We start from the raw sequence: 17,876 nt of genomic DNA on the forward strand, positions 1-17,876 counted from the left end.
CAAGAATGAACTGGGCTGAGAGAAACCAACTGGGAATGCAATCCTGGTGCTACAACAGGAACAGAAAAGCCTCAGTGTGGAAGCTGGAGCCGCGCCGTTGGAAGCCGCGATTTGGGTTTCCCACCACCGCTGCTGCGTCTACATCGGCTCAGCAGGGAGAGAGACACACGAAAGCTCTGAGAACGGGAATCGGTGAACAGAGTTGAAAGCAGGACGGGCAGGGAGCTGTGCATTGACCTGCGGTGAGTGAGAGAAACTGGGACTCTTCCATGGTCTAGGAGACTCCAACAGAGGACATTCTGGGACCAGGCAGACTTGCGGGAACAGAGCGCTGCAGTGACTTCAGTCACATATCTCCCTCTCAAGCGGGATTGGTGAGCAGTGCCTAGCCTACGTGATGCTGCTGGCTGAGACCCAGTAGGCTAGCACAACCCAGGTCCCAGCGCCTGAAGGCAGATTGACCTGGAGGGGCGGGCCCTGCATAGGCTGCCTGGTCTGCAACTTGTTGGTGTGCTGCAGTGGGCAGGAACACCTAGCCGGCACAATTCAATCAGACTGTGGCCAACAGGGAAGGAAGCTGGGCCTCCTATATACACTTGCATATATAAGGAACAAAGAATATGGGAAGAGGCAGCAACAAGAAAGGATCCTCGGCCCCCAATCCTGAGAAAGAGGCAATAGCAGACACAGCACCAATAGATATAAAGCGCTATCTCCAGAGCCTCATAGACAAGTTCAGGAATGAAGTTATTAATGACCTGAAGCTAGACATAAGCAGAATAGTTAGAGAAATGCTAAGCACCACCCAAGAAAAAACAGATGGTGGAATGGAAGAACAGAAAAAGAGGGGAGAATTGTTTGATGGAGAAAATAAGAGAAAGCATAGAATATGTGAAGCAGGTTCAAAGAGATTACCAGGAAACTAAAAACTCTTATCAAAAACTGGCATAACAGCTTGAAAGAAACTAAGGACAGATTATCTGAACTGGAGGGCAGATTTGTAATATGGGAGCATGAAATGAAAAACTTCTTAAAAATAACAAAGAAACAGCAATAATACAAAGACTAGAAGATGATAAGAGGATCTACAACTTAAGAATTAAGAACATAAAAGAAGAGGTAGGGACACAAACAAATGAACTACAAAAGCTACTCACAGAAATAATCCAGGAGAATTTTCCTAATTTAGCAAAAAGTAAAGATACTCAGTTGTATGAAGCATACAGGACCCCAGCCACCTACAACCCAAACAGAGCAACACCCAGGCATATAATAATTAAAATTCCAGAAATCCAATACAAGAACAGAATACTAAAAGCCATCAGAGACAAGAAACAGGTCACTTACAAGGGAACACCCATCAGAATTACAGCAGACTTCTCGGCAAAAACCATCAAATCACGAAGAGCGTGGGGGGAAATAATTCAAGCTTTGAAAGATAATAATTTCCAGCCAAGATTGAGATATCCTGCACAACTATCCCTGGAAATTGATGGAAAAACAAGGTGCTTCCAGGATAAAGAGGAACTAGGGGAATATGCAACCACCAATTCAACTCTACAGAGAATACTGCAAGATATTCTAAAAAAGAAAAATACTAAGAATCCAGAAGTAGCAGCAGAGAGGCCACAATTAATGGAGCAGAAAACAAAATGAAGAAGACAAACTGACAACTAATGACAGAAAAAGAGCTCAACAGAAATGAGGCAGAGAAGATTGGATGATAGGAACAGCTATTTTGGAGAAAATGATGTCTTAAGAGGTAATACTGATTTAGTATCATCTTGTTTTGAAGTCTCATCAAGCTTTTGTTCTTCTGTCTCCATTGGTCTAAACAGGTGGTATCTTATTGGATTTTATTATATATGATACTATAAGCAAAACCTTTTATAGACAAGGAGATTATACAGAAACCATTTTTTATTTTCTGTTAGTTGATTCTAAATAGCCTGTAATACTGTCATTCTCTTGAATGGTTTTACATTGTTTTGATATATTTGATGCTACAGTATACGAAGTTATGCTCAAAGATTTCAAGGAAAGAGACAATATGGTAACTATTTTTATGTCAGGATAATCTTGTGGTGAAACACTATTTTGCTTAAATGGTTATGTTTTGATCTGCGCTGATTTGCTGTTATGCCCTCTTTTATCTCAATCTCCATTTTATTATTTACTTTTTTTATCCTTTTAATTAAGGGAAAAATAAATTTAAAAATAGCAGTATATATTATAGTAACCCACTTTGACTTTCCATTATCTTGATTTAAAGCCCTGTATTGCTCTCACCATCTTGTTTCTGATGTCCCTCTACTCTGTTTTGCTTGATAGTACCAGGTTCGAAAGTTTAGGCAACAGCTGTCAAGATAGTGGGATTCATTATTACACCCATTCTGGTTGACTATTATCTACTTTTGAAGACCTATAATGTCTCCAATTTTTTGGTTTTGTTGGTTTCATTCTTTACTGTTTTGTTCAGTTTTATTATAACTGATGATATAGGCAATTCTTTTTGAGATAGGGGGAGGCATTATGGTAACCATTGTTGATCACCTTGTATTATGTTTTTACATTATCTATTATGTCCACCCTTTTGATTTGACTGACTGTGTTCTGTTATGTCACATTTGGTTCTACTCTCTTCCAAAAAAGTAGTAAGAACTGTGGGAGCAACAAAACCCAAAATGTGTAATTGTCATTGTACAAATGAGAGGAAAAGAAAGTGCTCTAAATAATATAACCGCATGAATATTTAAGTGTATAAGATACACAATGATATTACTGAGTTTTGTTGGATCATTGAACAGAACTGTTTGCAGTCTCACTGTTGGAATGTCCACTTTATAAGCTTTAATTTTGTAACTTGAACAATTATTTCTAAGATGACAATATGTAATCCATTAACTAGTGATTTCCTACTGTTTAGTTTTTTTCTGTAAATCTATATAACTTGTACCCTTTCTCTGCTTTTTTTTCTCCTTAAATAAAATAAAAAAAAAAAAGAAATAACAGATGCTAGCAAGATATGGAAAACATGGAATCCTCATACGCTGCTGGCAAATCCATTTTGGAAAATAGTCCAGCAGTTCTACTGGTGGTTAAATATCCAAGAGAAACACAATGTATTTCCACGCCAAAAAAAAAATTGCACAGCAGCATTCATAATAGATAAAAAGTGGGAGCTTTCAAATGTCCACAAGATAAATGAATGGATGAGCAAAATATTTGTACAATGGAATATTATTTAGGTGTAAACTGAAATGAATTATGTTAGAATATGCATCAGCCTGGATGAACCTGGAAAATATTATGGTAAATGAAAGCAGCCAGCTATGAAAGTCTATAAAAGTCTCTTTGAGATAATGAAAATGTTTTTGAATTGTTATGGTTCTACAATTCTGTGTGTATTCTAAAAAGCACTGGGTTGTACCCTTTATAGAACAAATTTTATAGTATATGGATTATATCAACACAAAATATTTTAAAGTTTACTTGCATTTTAGATGTGCATTTATATCACTTTAATGTGATTGTTAATGAACCAGAAGTTATAATACTGCTGCCATTCTTTCTTTGATAGATGGGTTAAAGTTATATAGTCAATGCCAGCAATAATAGATTATCATTTCTAGGTAAATGGCATTAAATAGTTTATATACTGGCACTGTTTCCTTAAAATGTAAGTACACTGACCTGCTCCAGTCTCCAGAAGCAAAAATAGATTACTAAAAGTATAACTTAAAATATATTTAATTTCTAAGTTGATAATTAACACTGGATGATCTGGAGCCAGATACTACTGAAACTCTTTGTTCATTTAGTTGCTATGTTGACCACATACATTCCTGTACAATAGAAAGCTTACTGTACAGTGACTAATTTGTTAGCAGGTATTCAGAATATACTGACACTTGATTATACCTTTAACATCCCTACATACTATGTGTATTTTCACTAGACAACTGTAAAATGTAAGCTACTAACAGACCAGTGTCTCTAAAGGTGCCTTACTAGACTACAGGCAATTTGAAGTTCAACCTGCCAGTGAAGATTATAGTACTTAGTAAACTGGAACAAATTGGAACATTTGGAGCAAAAACTGTTCAATTTTTTTTTCCTCCTTTTACTCTGAACTATTTATCTCCAGTCCTTTCTTATTTATTGAGACAGGGTTTTGCTAACTTTCCCACTGTAAGCAGTTTTAATTGGCTTTTCTTAAATCTAGATTTCTAGATTTTTAATTCTCTCATATCTTAAACTTATTTTTATGTGTTCAAACATTTAAAATAAGCTTTGGCAAAAATATAGAGAAATTGGAACCTTCATATATCATTGGTAGACTTGTAAGATGATATAGCCACAGGATGAAAGTTTAGGGGTTCCCCCAAACACTTAAACATAAAGTTACCATCTGACCTAGAGATTCTGCTCCAAATAAAATAAGGTTTGTAACCAGGGACAAGAGAATAAAGTAGTATGAATTTTTCATTTGTGATTTCTGAACTTATAAGACCATCTAGGGAAAAATCATTTTGGCTATTTTGAGTGCTTTAGAAAAGGTCTTTACTATTTGACTCTTTACTTGATACCCAGTAGTACTTGTTAATAGTACTTGTTATTTACAGAGTGTCAAAGAAATACTTTTTGAACAAATATAATAACAACAGACATCACTTACTGGTGCTTACTGTGTATGTCAGACCTATGCTGTATGCTTTACCTACCTTTTATTTCCTAATCCTTCAACAGTCCTATGTTGTGATTATTGATCTAATTTTTCAGACTAGGAAAAAAAGACTTAAGTCACTTATACAGAGTTACACATAGCTATCAAATGGTGGAGCATTTGGTTTGGTTTGATTTATGTTTGTTTGTTTGTTTGTTTATGCCAGGACTGGGGATTCAACCCATGGCCTTTAGACTGAGGTTTGCATGTGTGGTGTGTGTGTGTGTGGTGGTGGAGGGGGCTGTTTGACTGGAGATTGAGCCCAAGCTTTTATACTGAGCTATATTCCTACCCCTTTTTTGAGACAGGTCTCATAAATCATTAAATTGCCAAACAGGATTTGAATTTGCAATCCTGCTTTACCCTCCCAGCATGCTGGGATTATTGGCATGTACCACCACACCCAGCTTCAAAATTTTTCCTCTTACTAAATAATGCCTTTTTGATGCTCACCTAAACCCATTCAGATGAAAATAACACTATTTTACATTTATATATTCTTAAATATGTATTCAAAAAATCAGTTAATTATTTTGTAACTAGCCCAGAGGAAACTGCTTGGCAGATGTGTAGAGACAGGAGTAAAAAATGAGATAGGAGTAAAAAAATGAAGACTTTATTTCATTGGACTATAGTAGCTTATATCAGAAGTGAGTACATGAGTTCAGAAGTACCAATTATTAACTGGAATGCCAGAGAATTATAATATTTTGCTCATTACTCTCCTAAGAAGTCAGATGCAAAAAGAGCTAAAATTTTTAGGTTAAATAATGAGCTTTTAAGTTATTTATAGATTTTAATTGTAATGTTTTATTTTTTAAGAATCAGTAAGATATGCCAATATTTCTATCTTTAAATATTCCTTATTTGACTATTAGTAGTATTCCTTATTTGTATTCCTAATAGTATTCCTTATTTGACTATTAACTAATAGTATGTTACATTTCCTAATTCTTTGTTTAGTTTCCCTCTTTATCTTTCTTTGTCTGAATAAATTTGTCTTAGTCTGTTAGGATAACTGAGGTAGCATGTAAAGTGGCTTTCAAACTATAGAATTTTTAGGACTGTTTATATCAAGGTAAATTAGCAGTAAAATAAAGATATTTAGGTCATTTAGTCATATTGACCTGATCGCTTTTATTTATTTATTTATTTATTTATTTATTTTGTCTTTTTCATTTTTATCGGTACCAGGGATTGAAGTCACGACCGCCTGCTTGCAAGGCAGGTGCTTATGCCGCTGAGCTAAATCCCCAGCCCCAACCTGATTGCTTTTAATCATTTTATCCTGTATTCAGGATCTGTTCTGATACTTATTAATCTGCTTTTGGTCCTAGACTTCATTAAGAATGTAATGAATACAGTAAAATTCAAAATTTTCAGTGTCTACAGAGAGCGGTTCACAAATCTGTTAGCCCCTACGTTAAGAACTCTATGTTCTTATGTGGTCCATAGTGCTTTAACTCCATGCTGGCTTTAGGTAATTCAGTAATTCACTACTACTGTCAAATTCTAACACTAATTAGAAAAGGAGTGGAGAAGAGAGAATGGATTCAAGAAGTTTTTGAAGAGCTATGGATTTGTTGAGATTATTGAGAATAAAAATCCTCTGCTTTTGAAATTTTAACTTTGTTTAAAACAATTCTTGAGAGGCTGGGAATTTAGCTCAGTGGCATTAGTGCCTGCCCACAAGCACAAAGTCATGAGTTCAATCCCCAGTACAAAAAAAAAAAAAATAAATAAATAAAACAATTCTTGAATCACAGACAAGATCAAGAAGAAAATAGCAAAAAACAAAAAACAGATAATGAAAATATTTTACATGGCTAAGCTAAGTAAAATCAGTCTTAAACATATGTTTTACTAAAGAGATTGAAAGTATCGAACTAAAAAGACTAGAAAACAATCTAATAGACTTAAGGAAAATCAGAAGAAAGGAAATAATACCAGTTAAAAGTAAAAATTGATCCTTTAAATCTGTTTAACTGACTACTGAAGCCTGTAAACATCACACAGTTATGCTGTGGCAGGTTAATCCTCCATGACACTGCTGTGCTTAGGTAAAACTCTTTGTTGGTGTCTTGCGTGCCATGACTCACAAGATGGCTGTCGTCGATTCTTGCTGTGTTTCTCACTTTTACCCTTTTTCCCACTACCATATCCCCCAATCCCACCCATCCTCCAACCATATGGAACTTTAGAACTTATTTTGATTTAGTGAACATGATAAACTGTTTAGCACATTTCAAGTCCTTGAGCTTTGCAGTTATTCTGTGTCTGAAGGGCCTTCTTTCTATTCGTACATATCTATCTCCTACTCAGTCCTGAAGAATCTACTTAAATTTTATATTCTTTAGAAAGCAAATACATGTAGACATACACACATGTGTTCATGTAATAATATAGATGGTACCTAATTTTAAGGACTCATATCACTTTACTTGTTCCATTATACCACTTCTCTGCAATCAGTATCAAAGAAATGTTTGAACAAGAAGAACAGTAACTGTGGTGCACCATCAGAAATTTAGTTATATTGATTGAAATTATTAAAACATTTCCAAAGCAGCTTTTGCCAGAACAGTAACAGTATGAGATACCATGTATTGGTTAGAATTCTCTAGAGCAGTAGAATCAATAGATTTATACAATCTGTGTGTGTGTGTGTGTGTGTGTGTGTGTGTGGTGATCATAACATATGGTGAATGTTTAAATTTTTAAAAATATAGTATTGCCATTCACTCAGAATACACCCACTGACTTTGAACATACATATCCCATCATTAGTATCTCTTTCTGAAGCAGTTCTGGAAGTTCCCTTTCATGAGACAATCCTGAAAAAGGGATCATCCAAGACTTCCATTGTGTCTTTCATGATTGTCTTGTTTCAAAGTGTGGCCAAAAATACAGTAAATGCTGCTGCTTAATGTCATCCAATGGAAAGACAGGTTTGTTAAAAACATTAGCATGTATCTTCACTGGAATGGCATTGTGTGACTTCTGGCTCTTCCCAAAATCAAAATGACTACAAAAGGTAAACATTTAGACTATGTCTTAGGTACTTTCTTGTCACTGAGACACAATATCTGACACTTATTATTTAAAGCAGGAAAGATTTATTTTGGCTCACAGTTTGTAGAGGTTTCAGTTTTATAGTCAGTTGTCTCCAAGCCAAGGCAGCATGGCAGAAGAGAAGAAGCTTGTGACATGGCAGCCAGGAAATAGCAAAAAGGATAAGATTTACAGTATATAAATATACACCTTACCAGGCCACACCCACAGTGGTCTACCTCATCCTACCAGGCTTTACCTCCCAACATCATACTCCACTATAAACCTATCAGTGGACTAGGAGATTAGAGAAGATGGCGGCTTGGTAGGTTGCTGGGTGGAGAGCCTCTCTGGAAAAACAGCTCAGATGCTGGAATTTGACAACATAGAGAGGGCCGGACAAGCGGAGAGGGACTCTCACGAACCCAGGAGGAAACTGAAGTGAAAAGAAAAATAGGAAGAGGAAAGAAAAATGCAAGTGGAGGGCTGGAGCCCAGTGCACTCACTGAGACAGGTCCGCACTGTGCTGGGAGCGCTGTGGAGTTTGGGGACTCAAGGTTGCACTGAAGCCATAGCCACAGATAATGGGAATTGGTGAGTGTCGGGCCCTTGGCGGGAGGATGTGGTGCAGTGTGTAGTGGAGCCAAGGTGGAGAACTACATTGATTCCCGGTGAGTGCTGGAGATTGGGTCCCACGGCGGGTGTCACTGGCTGGAGGACATCTTGGAGAGGGGAAGAGCCCAGCACCACAGTGGCATCAGTCATCTGCCCCTGGCCCAGAGAGGATTGGTGGGATCTGCTTGGGCTGAACCACGCCCCTGGTTGGGACCCACTAGCCAGGAACGAAACTGTCCCGACCTTGTGACTTCCCACAAAGCACAGGCTAAGTTGCTGAAGGCACTTGCGGGTTGAATGGCTCAGAGGCTAGAGGCTAGCCTGCATCATCCCTGCGTGCACCTTAGATAACAGCAAATTGGAGAGGGCAGCAAAACCCCAGTCAGCACACTTCAGAAAAAATAAGCAATATGGAGAGGGCCAGGGACCTCCAAAACACACCTATCTGAAAGAAACCAGAAACATGACATGAAATAGAAATTTTAAAAAACCTCCAACTGCTGACCCTGGGAAAATAAGCCCAGGAGAGGTAAATACAGAAGAGAACCAGTGCAACCATCATGCAATATTAGCCACATCAGCGGACATAAATACCTTTGTGACCTCATAGATGAACTTAAAACTGAACTTCTAATCCAAGTGAGGCAAGATATAAAAAGATTAATTAAAGAAATGCTAAGCCCCTCCCAAGAAAACACAGATGGAAGAACGGAGGAACCCAGAAAAGGAAGAGAAACGTTTGATGAAGAATATAAATAAAACTTAGAATACATGAAACAGATCCAAAGAGATTACCAGGAAACTAAAACTCCATTGAAAGCTGGCAAAATGCCTTTACAGAAACGAAAGTTAGCCTTTCAAAACTTGAAGAGAGATTTATAGTGTGTGATCATGAAAGAAAAGATCTCTTTAAAAATAACAAGGAACCCGAAAGAAACAATTCAAAGGCTAGAAGACGACAAGAGGATCTATAACTTAAAAATAAAAAACGTGGGGCTGGGGATTTAGCTTAGCAACATAAGTGCCTGCCTTGCAAGCAGGCAGTCATGAGTTTGATCCCCGGTACCAATAAAAAGGAAAAAAAAAGTTTAAAAAAATAAATAAATAACATGAGCGAAGAAGCAGGAGTAACCACAAATGAATTACAAAGACTATTGACAGAAATAGTTAAGGAAAACTTCCCAAGCATAGGAAAAAGAAATGATAGCCAGATGAATGAGGCATACAAAACTCCAGCCACCTACAACCAAAACAGATCTACACCTAGACATACAATAAGATCCCAGAAATCCATGACAAGAACAGAATATTAAAAGCGGCCAGAGAAAAGCAGATCACCTACAAAGGAAAAGATCATCAAAATAACGACAGACTTACCAACACAAACTATCAAATCGAGAAGAGCCTGGGGGGAAATAGTCCAAGCCCTGAAAGAAAATAACCTGCAACCCAGATTGATCTACCCAGGAAAAACTCTCTCTCAAAATTAATGGAGAAATAAGATATTTCCAAGACAAGGAGGAACTGTGGGAGTTCTTGGCCATCAATCCAACCTTACAAAAAATGCTGAAGGACATTCCAGAGAGAGAGAGACAAAAAAATACCAGGATTCTGGCAACAGTAGCAGAGAGGCCTCAATGAATGGGGCAGACAGTGGAAGGAAGGAGTAAAGTGGACAAGTAATAGCAGAAAAATAGAATAGCAGAGGTGAGGCAGAGAAGGTAGGCTATAATCTTTAATATAGATAGCCTTGATACACTAACAAAAAGAAACACAGGCAGAGTAGATTAGGAGGCAGGATCCATCGAGATGCTCTGAATAGGAAATATAACTCAACCTGAAAGAGGGTTAATAAACTGAAAATCAAAAATGAGAAAATGATGCTATATGTGACAGGAAACCAGAGAGAAATAGAAACAACTCATCCAACAGCCACAGATAGATGGGAAGTTATGACACTTTAAGACAGTGTAGAACTACACAGCTGGAAGGAAGGTAAACCTTGTGGCTTTAATAAGGAGTACAGCTCAAGATCAAGCTCAGGGATAAAAAGGTTCAGCAACCCTCAGGTAGATCACGGGTTGACCCCCTAATCTAAAAACTAAAGGAGCTAGTGGGACCCAAAATATACAAAGCATCTTGAGAAGGGGAAAAGGGAGAAATTGCCTTAAAAAGGAAGGCAGAGGACATTATTAATAGTGTATTAGTATTTAAAAGCCATAGTAGTCATCACTCTGTTTAGTTTGATTATATTTTGTTCTGGTCTGTCTACTCATATTAGATTTGAGGGCACAGACAACTATCCCAAAAATAGCAGGTTATACCACGGTAACTATCCTTAATTTTCTATTAACTTAAACTGAATGTTTGATATTGTTGTGTGTAAAGGCATGTTCAACTATTTCAATGAAAAGAGACATGTTAGCTACTGTTGATGTCCAGTTGTTTTGTTGTGAAATGCTGTGTTGCTTGCATTTTCCTGTTCTGATTTGCTTTGTTTCATTCTGTTTTCTTTTGTTCTCTTTAAAATTAAAAAAAAAATCTTAAAAAAAAAACTATCAGTGGACTCATCCAGTGATGCGTATTATACACCCATGATCCAGTCATGTCCCAATAGTCCCATCTATGAGTGCCTGAGGCTTCAGGGAACATTTAAATATAAACCATTTCAGAATGACTTGAGGCAGCCATGACAGCACAAATAAAGACATTCATAAAAGACTTCCAGAAATGCTTTACAACATGTGTTTAAAATACAGTACTTTGAAGGATTAGTAGTGATAATGTCTATACTAATTTTTTAAAATTTTAACATTTACCATATATTTGATCACATACATATGATTACACAAGGAAGTTTCCTAGACTTATGGGAACAGAAATGGGAAAATCTAAAATACCCACCTGTGTGATGGGGAGCTGAAGGATCTAGCACCTACTCAGTATAAGAAGCTGGAGACTGTCAGAACAAGAAGAATAAAGGGTATGTACCAGTCCAAGACCAAAGACCTGGAAGCTCCCTGGAGAGTCAGTGATACGAATCTATGTTGGAAGAGTGACAAGACTGGATACTAACGTCCATAGGCAACAGCAGCAAAAGACACTCCTCAGCCGAATGGACTCTTCAACTCTGCACCAACTTCCTCCTTTCTCTTTTGTTCCATCCAGACTTCAAGCCTGTTGGTTGATACAGTCCACAACTGGGGTAGGTCTCAGTTGTCTAGCCTGCATGCCAGTCATCCCAAAACCACCCACAAACATACCCAGAACTGTGCTTTTACTAATGTTCTAGGCATTTGGTAATCTAGTCACGTTAGTAACGTGCTTTATATTCACAGGACAGAAGACTATATCCCGTGCTATAGGAAGCATCTTAAATTTAGCAAATGGTTAGCTCTTCGGGGAAAACAAATATTTTTGACCCTTCTCCAGATGAATTTGAAGTGCATTTGAGAACTAAATAGAAACAATTAAATTGTCTAAAAATTAGTAGAAAGTAAAACTAGTATGTATCAAATCTAAATCAATGTCGCCCAATGAAATATAATGTAAACCAAATAAATACTTTAAAATTTATTAGTACCCACCTTAAAAACTTTAAAAAAGGCAAAATTCATTTTAATGTCTGATTTAGCCTACTTAGTCCCAAATAATTTTTATGTTTTAAAAGTTAATATGTGGGAGCTGGGGATTTAGCTCAGCGGCATAAGTACCTGCCTTGTAAGCAGGCGATCGTGAGTTCAATCCCTGGTACTGATAAAAAGGAAAAAGACAAAAAAAAAAAAAAAAACTTAATATGTGAATTATAAAAAACAGGCATAAAGGGCAAAAAGCAAAGCCATTTGCAGTTACAAGCAGCTTGGATGGGTTCTTCTAGGTCCTACGTGTACATATACACAAAATGTAGAGATTATACAGTGTGTGTCATACTTTTCTACACATTGTGACTATTCATCAGATCAAAGTACTAAAGCTACAGGAGTATATTTGATATTACCCTAACTAAGTGTGTTAGAAAAGATTGTAATCCTGTCTCTCTTTAACCCAGAATATTATTCCAACATGCAATACATTAAAAAATATTAATTAGGTATTTTACATGTTGGGGTTTTGTACTGAAACCCTTTATAGTATGTATTTTGCACCTACAGCATATCTCATCCAAACAAGCCACATTTCAAGTGGTTGGTAGCTACATATAGTTAGTAGCTGCTAACACTGGACAGCATAACCATAGACAAGATTAAATATAGAACTAATATAAGATAGCACAATAGATATTAACTATAGCAAGATGAGCAGTTAAAATAGGAGAAAATGCTTGGAACATACTGTACTTTTTGTTTTGTTTTGTTTTGTTGTTTTTGTTTGTTTGTGGTTCTTGGTATCAAACTCAGGACTTCACACTTACCAGGCAGGCACTTGTGCCACTGCACTATATCCCTGACTTACAGTATTATTCTTAACATGCAAAGAATTCATTGAAGTTACCAAGAACACTTTTAAGAGTCCAGAAAATAAATGGTGATACCAACTGGCAATTCACACACACACACACACACACACACACACACACACACAAATTAGTATAAGACATAAAAAATAATAAATGCAAGTTTAACTAATGGTGCTAATGTTCACCTCTAATCCTATAAGGCAGGAGAATTTCAGTTCCAGCTTAGCTTGGGTGACTTTACTGAGACCCAGTATCAAAATTGAGGGTTGAGAATGTGGTTCACTATGAAGACCCTGGGTTCAATCCCAGTACCGCTTTTTTTTTTTAAGTGCCAAAGTAGTTAGGAGTATGACTCAGTGGCAGAATGCTTGCCTACCATGCATAAGGCCCTCTGGTACTTGAAGAGAGGATGTGTAAATTTTAAAAGTAGTATAATGTTCTATTATATCTGTCAAAATAGTAAAGACAGACTAATTTTCCAGGTTACACAGAATGTAATGAAAAGGTGCCCTTGAATAGGCCATGAGAAGGACCATAAGCTAATAAAATCCCTGTAAAAGGCAATTTAACAACAGGTACCAGAATTCCTTTACCAGGAATATATCAGACAATACAAAGAGGGGGAAGACTATGTATCAAAATGCATACTTCCAAACTGTTTGTAATAATGGAAAATTTGAAAACTACCTAAATTCTTTACATTAAAAAAATGGTTAAGTAGTTTATATTATAGTATTTTGATGAAACACTTGGAGTAATATAATGTGACAATATGTTTCATAATATTTAAACTTTTTTAAAAGATGCAAAATTGTGTCTAGAATTTAGAGGGGAATATCAGTTCTGTGTAGAACAAGACTAAGAAATGTATGAGAATGTTAACAGTATTATTTTGAGCTGAAAGGACTTCAGACCTTTTTGCCAGTTCTCTGTCTTGGTTTTTCAAATTTCATAAAATTGGTATATATCTTAACTTTATAATAAGTAAACTATTTTAAACAGTGGGATTAGTTTAACACATTGTTGGATGTAATTTAAATACCATACTAATTCAAGTATGCTCACCTCATGTTCTACTTATCCGTTTATACTTCAGGAAAGTACAACTGATTAACTCCCATAAATGATCCAAATATTTTTCAGTTTGACTCCATCTTTGTTTCTAAATGAAGCTTAATGGCTTTGCAGTAAAATTTTGTCACTATCTTTTTTATTCCCTTTATCTCTGAGCCAACTTGGACTTAAAAAGTTAAATAACTTCACAAATCTGCTCTCTTAATAGCAGCACCTAGTATTTTTAAGTGTTAACTTGCTCTTCTGTAGTTTGTGTTAATATTGTTTCCTCCTCATTTTAAGGTTATTCTGGTACAAGTTAACCCAGGGGAAGCTTTTACAATAAGAAGAGAAGATGGACAGTTTCAGTGCATTACAGGTAAGAAAGATAATTTATTATTGTTTGCTGCAAAAACCAAAAATGTATTATATGTAATAATATTTATGCTTAGAGTGTCTTCTTTCCTGCTACAATCACACAAAAGCATGCATTGAATACTTGTATCATTCAACTGTTGCAGTAGCCTCCTCCTTAGACTGTGCCCTGGTTTCTTCATTAATCTTACTAGAGTATTTATTGTTCATGTCACTTTTTGTTGCTAAAAAATCTTTAGTTAGTCTGGTTCAGATTCATTAAGTCTTTCAGAAAGATCTTTCAACTTCTTTCCAACAGTGTTTCCCTGCAGTTTTCCTTAAATCAGCTTTTGCAGTCCCTTGAACCTCTCTCCTGCTATCAGTACTACTTTCCTTATCTAGAATTCTCTTCTTGTTTCCGCCACTCCAGACTATTCAGGACCAACTGTTGTTTGAAGACTGAGCTCAGATCTTAACATTTATAATTTTTTTTTTAATTTCCTTTGGGCAGGATAATTCTTTGTTGTGGGGAGCTGTCCTATGAATTGTAGGATGTGTAACAGAATCACTTGGCCTATGCCCACTAACCACTTCTCTCCCCAGTAGGTGGGCAGGAAGGTACGAAATTGCTGCCAGTTGATATAAATCATTTTCACGTGTGGAGATGAGAGCACTAGAAAAACTCACTGGCTAAAGTAGTCCCTTAATCCTAGCCTTATGACAAGGGAAAATAGACACAAACATGCAGCCCAAGAAGAAAGTGAAGGTAGACGTCCACAGTCAGGGAATGCTAAAGATTGCCAGCAAATCATCAGAAGCTAGGAGAGGTGAATGACCAGATTCTCTCGTGTATCAATTGGAAGGAACCAGTTTTGCTGATGAATTAATATTTGACCTCTAGCCCTCAAAACTGTGAAACAGTAAATTTATTTTAAGCCAAAGGAAAAATCACTACCTTTAGAATTAGAGAACCTGAATTTAATTCCAACTGTGATCCTGCTTATGTTACTTAAGTTCCATAAGTATATTTCTATCAGTAAAATCCTGTCCCTACCAATAACAGTATGCTTCATAGAATAATTGTAAGGGATAGCTAAGATGTATGCAATGTATTGCAAATCAGATTCAGCACATATAAAGTATTCAGTAAATTGTGGTGATGATCACTATGGAGTGATACTTAATAGAAAAGTAATCTTCATCTTCTCTGAAACCTTATTACAACCAGTTATTTTGATATAGATTTACCAAATAGCTATGTTCTTTTAGTATTTCTTCTGATTGTCTTTTTAAAATTATTTAAATTTTGTATTGTTTAACTCACTGGCTAAAGTAGTCCAAGGTAAGGTCCAAGCTCTGAACAGGTAACATTTCTTAGATTTAATTGAAGATCATATCCTCTTCAATTCTTGGCATTGTATATAAGAATTACCTCATAGTTTCTGCTTTAATTTTTGAAGGAGTACAGTAGAGTTAAGGTAACCATATACTTTATCATCCAAACTGGGATACCTGCGGGAGTAAAAGGAGTTTTGTAATTACTCCATGACTACTTAAGGTAAACTGGAGTTTAAAATACTCCTTTTTTTTTTTTTTTTTTTTTGTCTTTTTCCTTTTTTATCGGTACCAGGGATCGAACTCACGACTGCCTGCTTGCAAGCAGGCGCTTATGCCACTGAGCTAAATCCCCAGCCCCTAGATACTCCTTTCTTAACCCAAACTGTCTAGTCTATTTTACCATTAACCTGATTCTTTCCAGGAAAGTAATTTGTCCAGTAATTACAAGTAAGACATTAACTTGTCATTTCAAACTCTGTATGTCTTCAAGTAGGAAATGCCTCTAAATCTTAAATCAATTGTGTGCCAATTAAGGAACTTCACAAATAGGAAGTCTATATGTTGTGAGCATAAAAGACATCAGATGATAGATTTTATAAGCAGTAACATAGTCTTCCCCTTTCTTTACTTGTCAGCTAGGTTTTTGTAAATACAATTCTTTTTTTTTTTTTTTTTTTTTTTTTTTTTTTTTTTGAGGCAGGATCTTAACTATACAGTTCAGTTGAACTCACTGTGTAGCCCAGACCGGCCTTGAATTCATGGCAGTCCTCCTGAGTGCTGGAACAAGCACGTACTATGCCTGGCTTTTATAATCCCACTTTTTATTATGTACCTCATGGAATGTACATTCCTAATGGAGTACAGTATTTTATTTATGTCTTTTAAAATTGTCCATAAATATTATTTGTAACAGAAACATTTTAGTTAATGTATCATTGATATTTTTCGAAAGTATTTTCAGATGAAGTTTCTTACTACTGTTTTAACATGATTTAAAATATAAAAACCGATAATCCTAGTTGGATAACCTGACCCTGAATTGTAACTAGCTTGTATTTCAAAGCTAGTTTATAACTATATTCCATAAAGCTCCTCCTCATAAATCTCTTAAATTGGTTTTACAAGTGGCAGTGACCTCTTCAGTTATGACTAAAGAGCCTATCTGATTTATAATGTGACTATAATACTAACAGTGTATCTCAGTAGTAAGAATTAATTACCATGTGAAGATATTTTTGCACAGAGACATATTGCTTTGCCTTACTGGAAAACAGACTCCTTTCTCCAAGTGACAGATTATCAGAATGGAAACTTTGTTTTAAAATGACTGGGTGGAATTTTTTAAGTACAGGAAAGGATAAAGGAAATGAGGCAGAAAATAAAAAGGGTCTTCTCCTCTTTATTTTTGTCTGTCCAGATGGTATTAGTAAGTAAGGGAGTAGGTTTGAAATATTTGTATGTTCTCACTCCAAGCAATACAAGTCTCATGACTGCTGCTGTTCATTTTTTCCATTCTGCCACCACTGTCATGTAGTAAGTCCTTTGTGGACTAACTCTCGAGTTTGGCAATAAGGAGAAAGTCTCAAAGGAGAAAAATCGCAGGCCAGTAGAGGAAAAATGGCTCTAAGACCATCAAGCCAGAGAACTGTTCTATACTAGCCACTATATCATAATAGAAAATCTATATAGTAAAAGTGATAGAATAGAGATGAATCCAGTGTAAATTAATAAACATTGGAATGACAGATTCCCTTTTAATTGCCTGTAAAAAATTTATAGAAATAAAAAATTATATTTACAGAAAACTTTAGAGCTCTAAATAATCAGCTTTTATTAGAAGTTAAGAACTTTGAGTTACAGCTTGTTATGGGCAGGGCTTGGTACTTTTTTTGTTGTTGTTCTAGCATATTTCCTGGAGAGCCAAATCTTTTTTTCTTTTCTTTCTTTTTTTTTTTTTTTCCTGTGAATTTACTGAGTATGTACTGTGCTAGTTGCTGGGAATTCAAAGGAAAGCGAGGTGCAGTGTTTGCTGTTTAAGAATGCCATGTATAGTAAAGGAAGAAAAATACAAAGTTAATGATATAAGAATATAAAGATGCTTCATAATATGCTAAAGGTATTTTGAGAGCATAGAAGAAGGGGTAGTGTAACATGCAGTGGTTTGAAAGGAAAAAATCCTTCAGGATAAAGCGACATATAGGCTGTATTTAAGGAGCTGTCCACTAGCAGCTGTACAAAGAGTCCCAGTCATTTTAGATAGAGGGAAAGTGTTCGTAAGTAGCT

The 17,876-nt window shown here is 36.0% G+C and overlaps 1 protein-coding gene across 3 annotated transcripts in view; it reads left to right on the plus strand.

Moving 5' to 3' along the window:
- The window catches only part of Fndc3a (fibronectin type III domain containing 3A), a 174,440-nt gene that overhangs the window by 47,667 nt on the left and 108,897 nt on the right, over positions 1 to 17,876 (plus strand). For all 3 annotated transcript variants that reach the window (XM_063232790.1, XM_063232791.1, XM_063232792.1), the window contains exon 3: positions 14,205 to 14,280. In XM_063232790.1, coding sequence (XP_063088860.1) covers positions 14,205 to 14,280 — 76 coding nt within the window. The remainder of the gene's footprint in view (positions 1 to 14,204; positions 14,281 to 17,876) is intronic.

This window comes from Cavia porcellus, unplaced genomic scaffold (genome assembly GCF_034190915.1).
Source record: "Cavia porcellus strain 051 isolate PalLab524CR breed Dunkin Hartley unplaced genomic scaffold, mCavPor4.1 scaffold_21, whole genome shotgun sequence".
Lineage (NCBI taxonomy): Eukaryota > Metazoa > Chordata > Mammalia > Rodentia > Caviidae > Cavia > Cavia porcellus.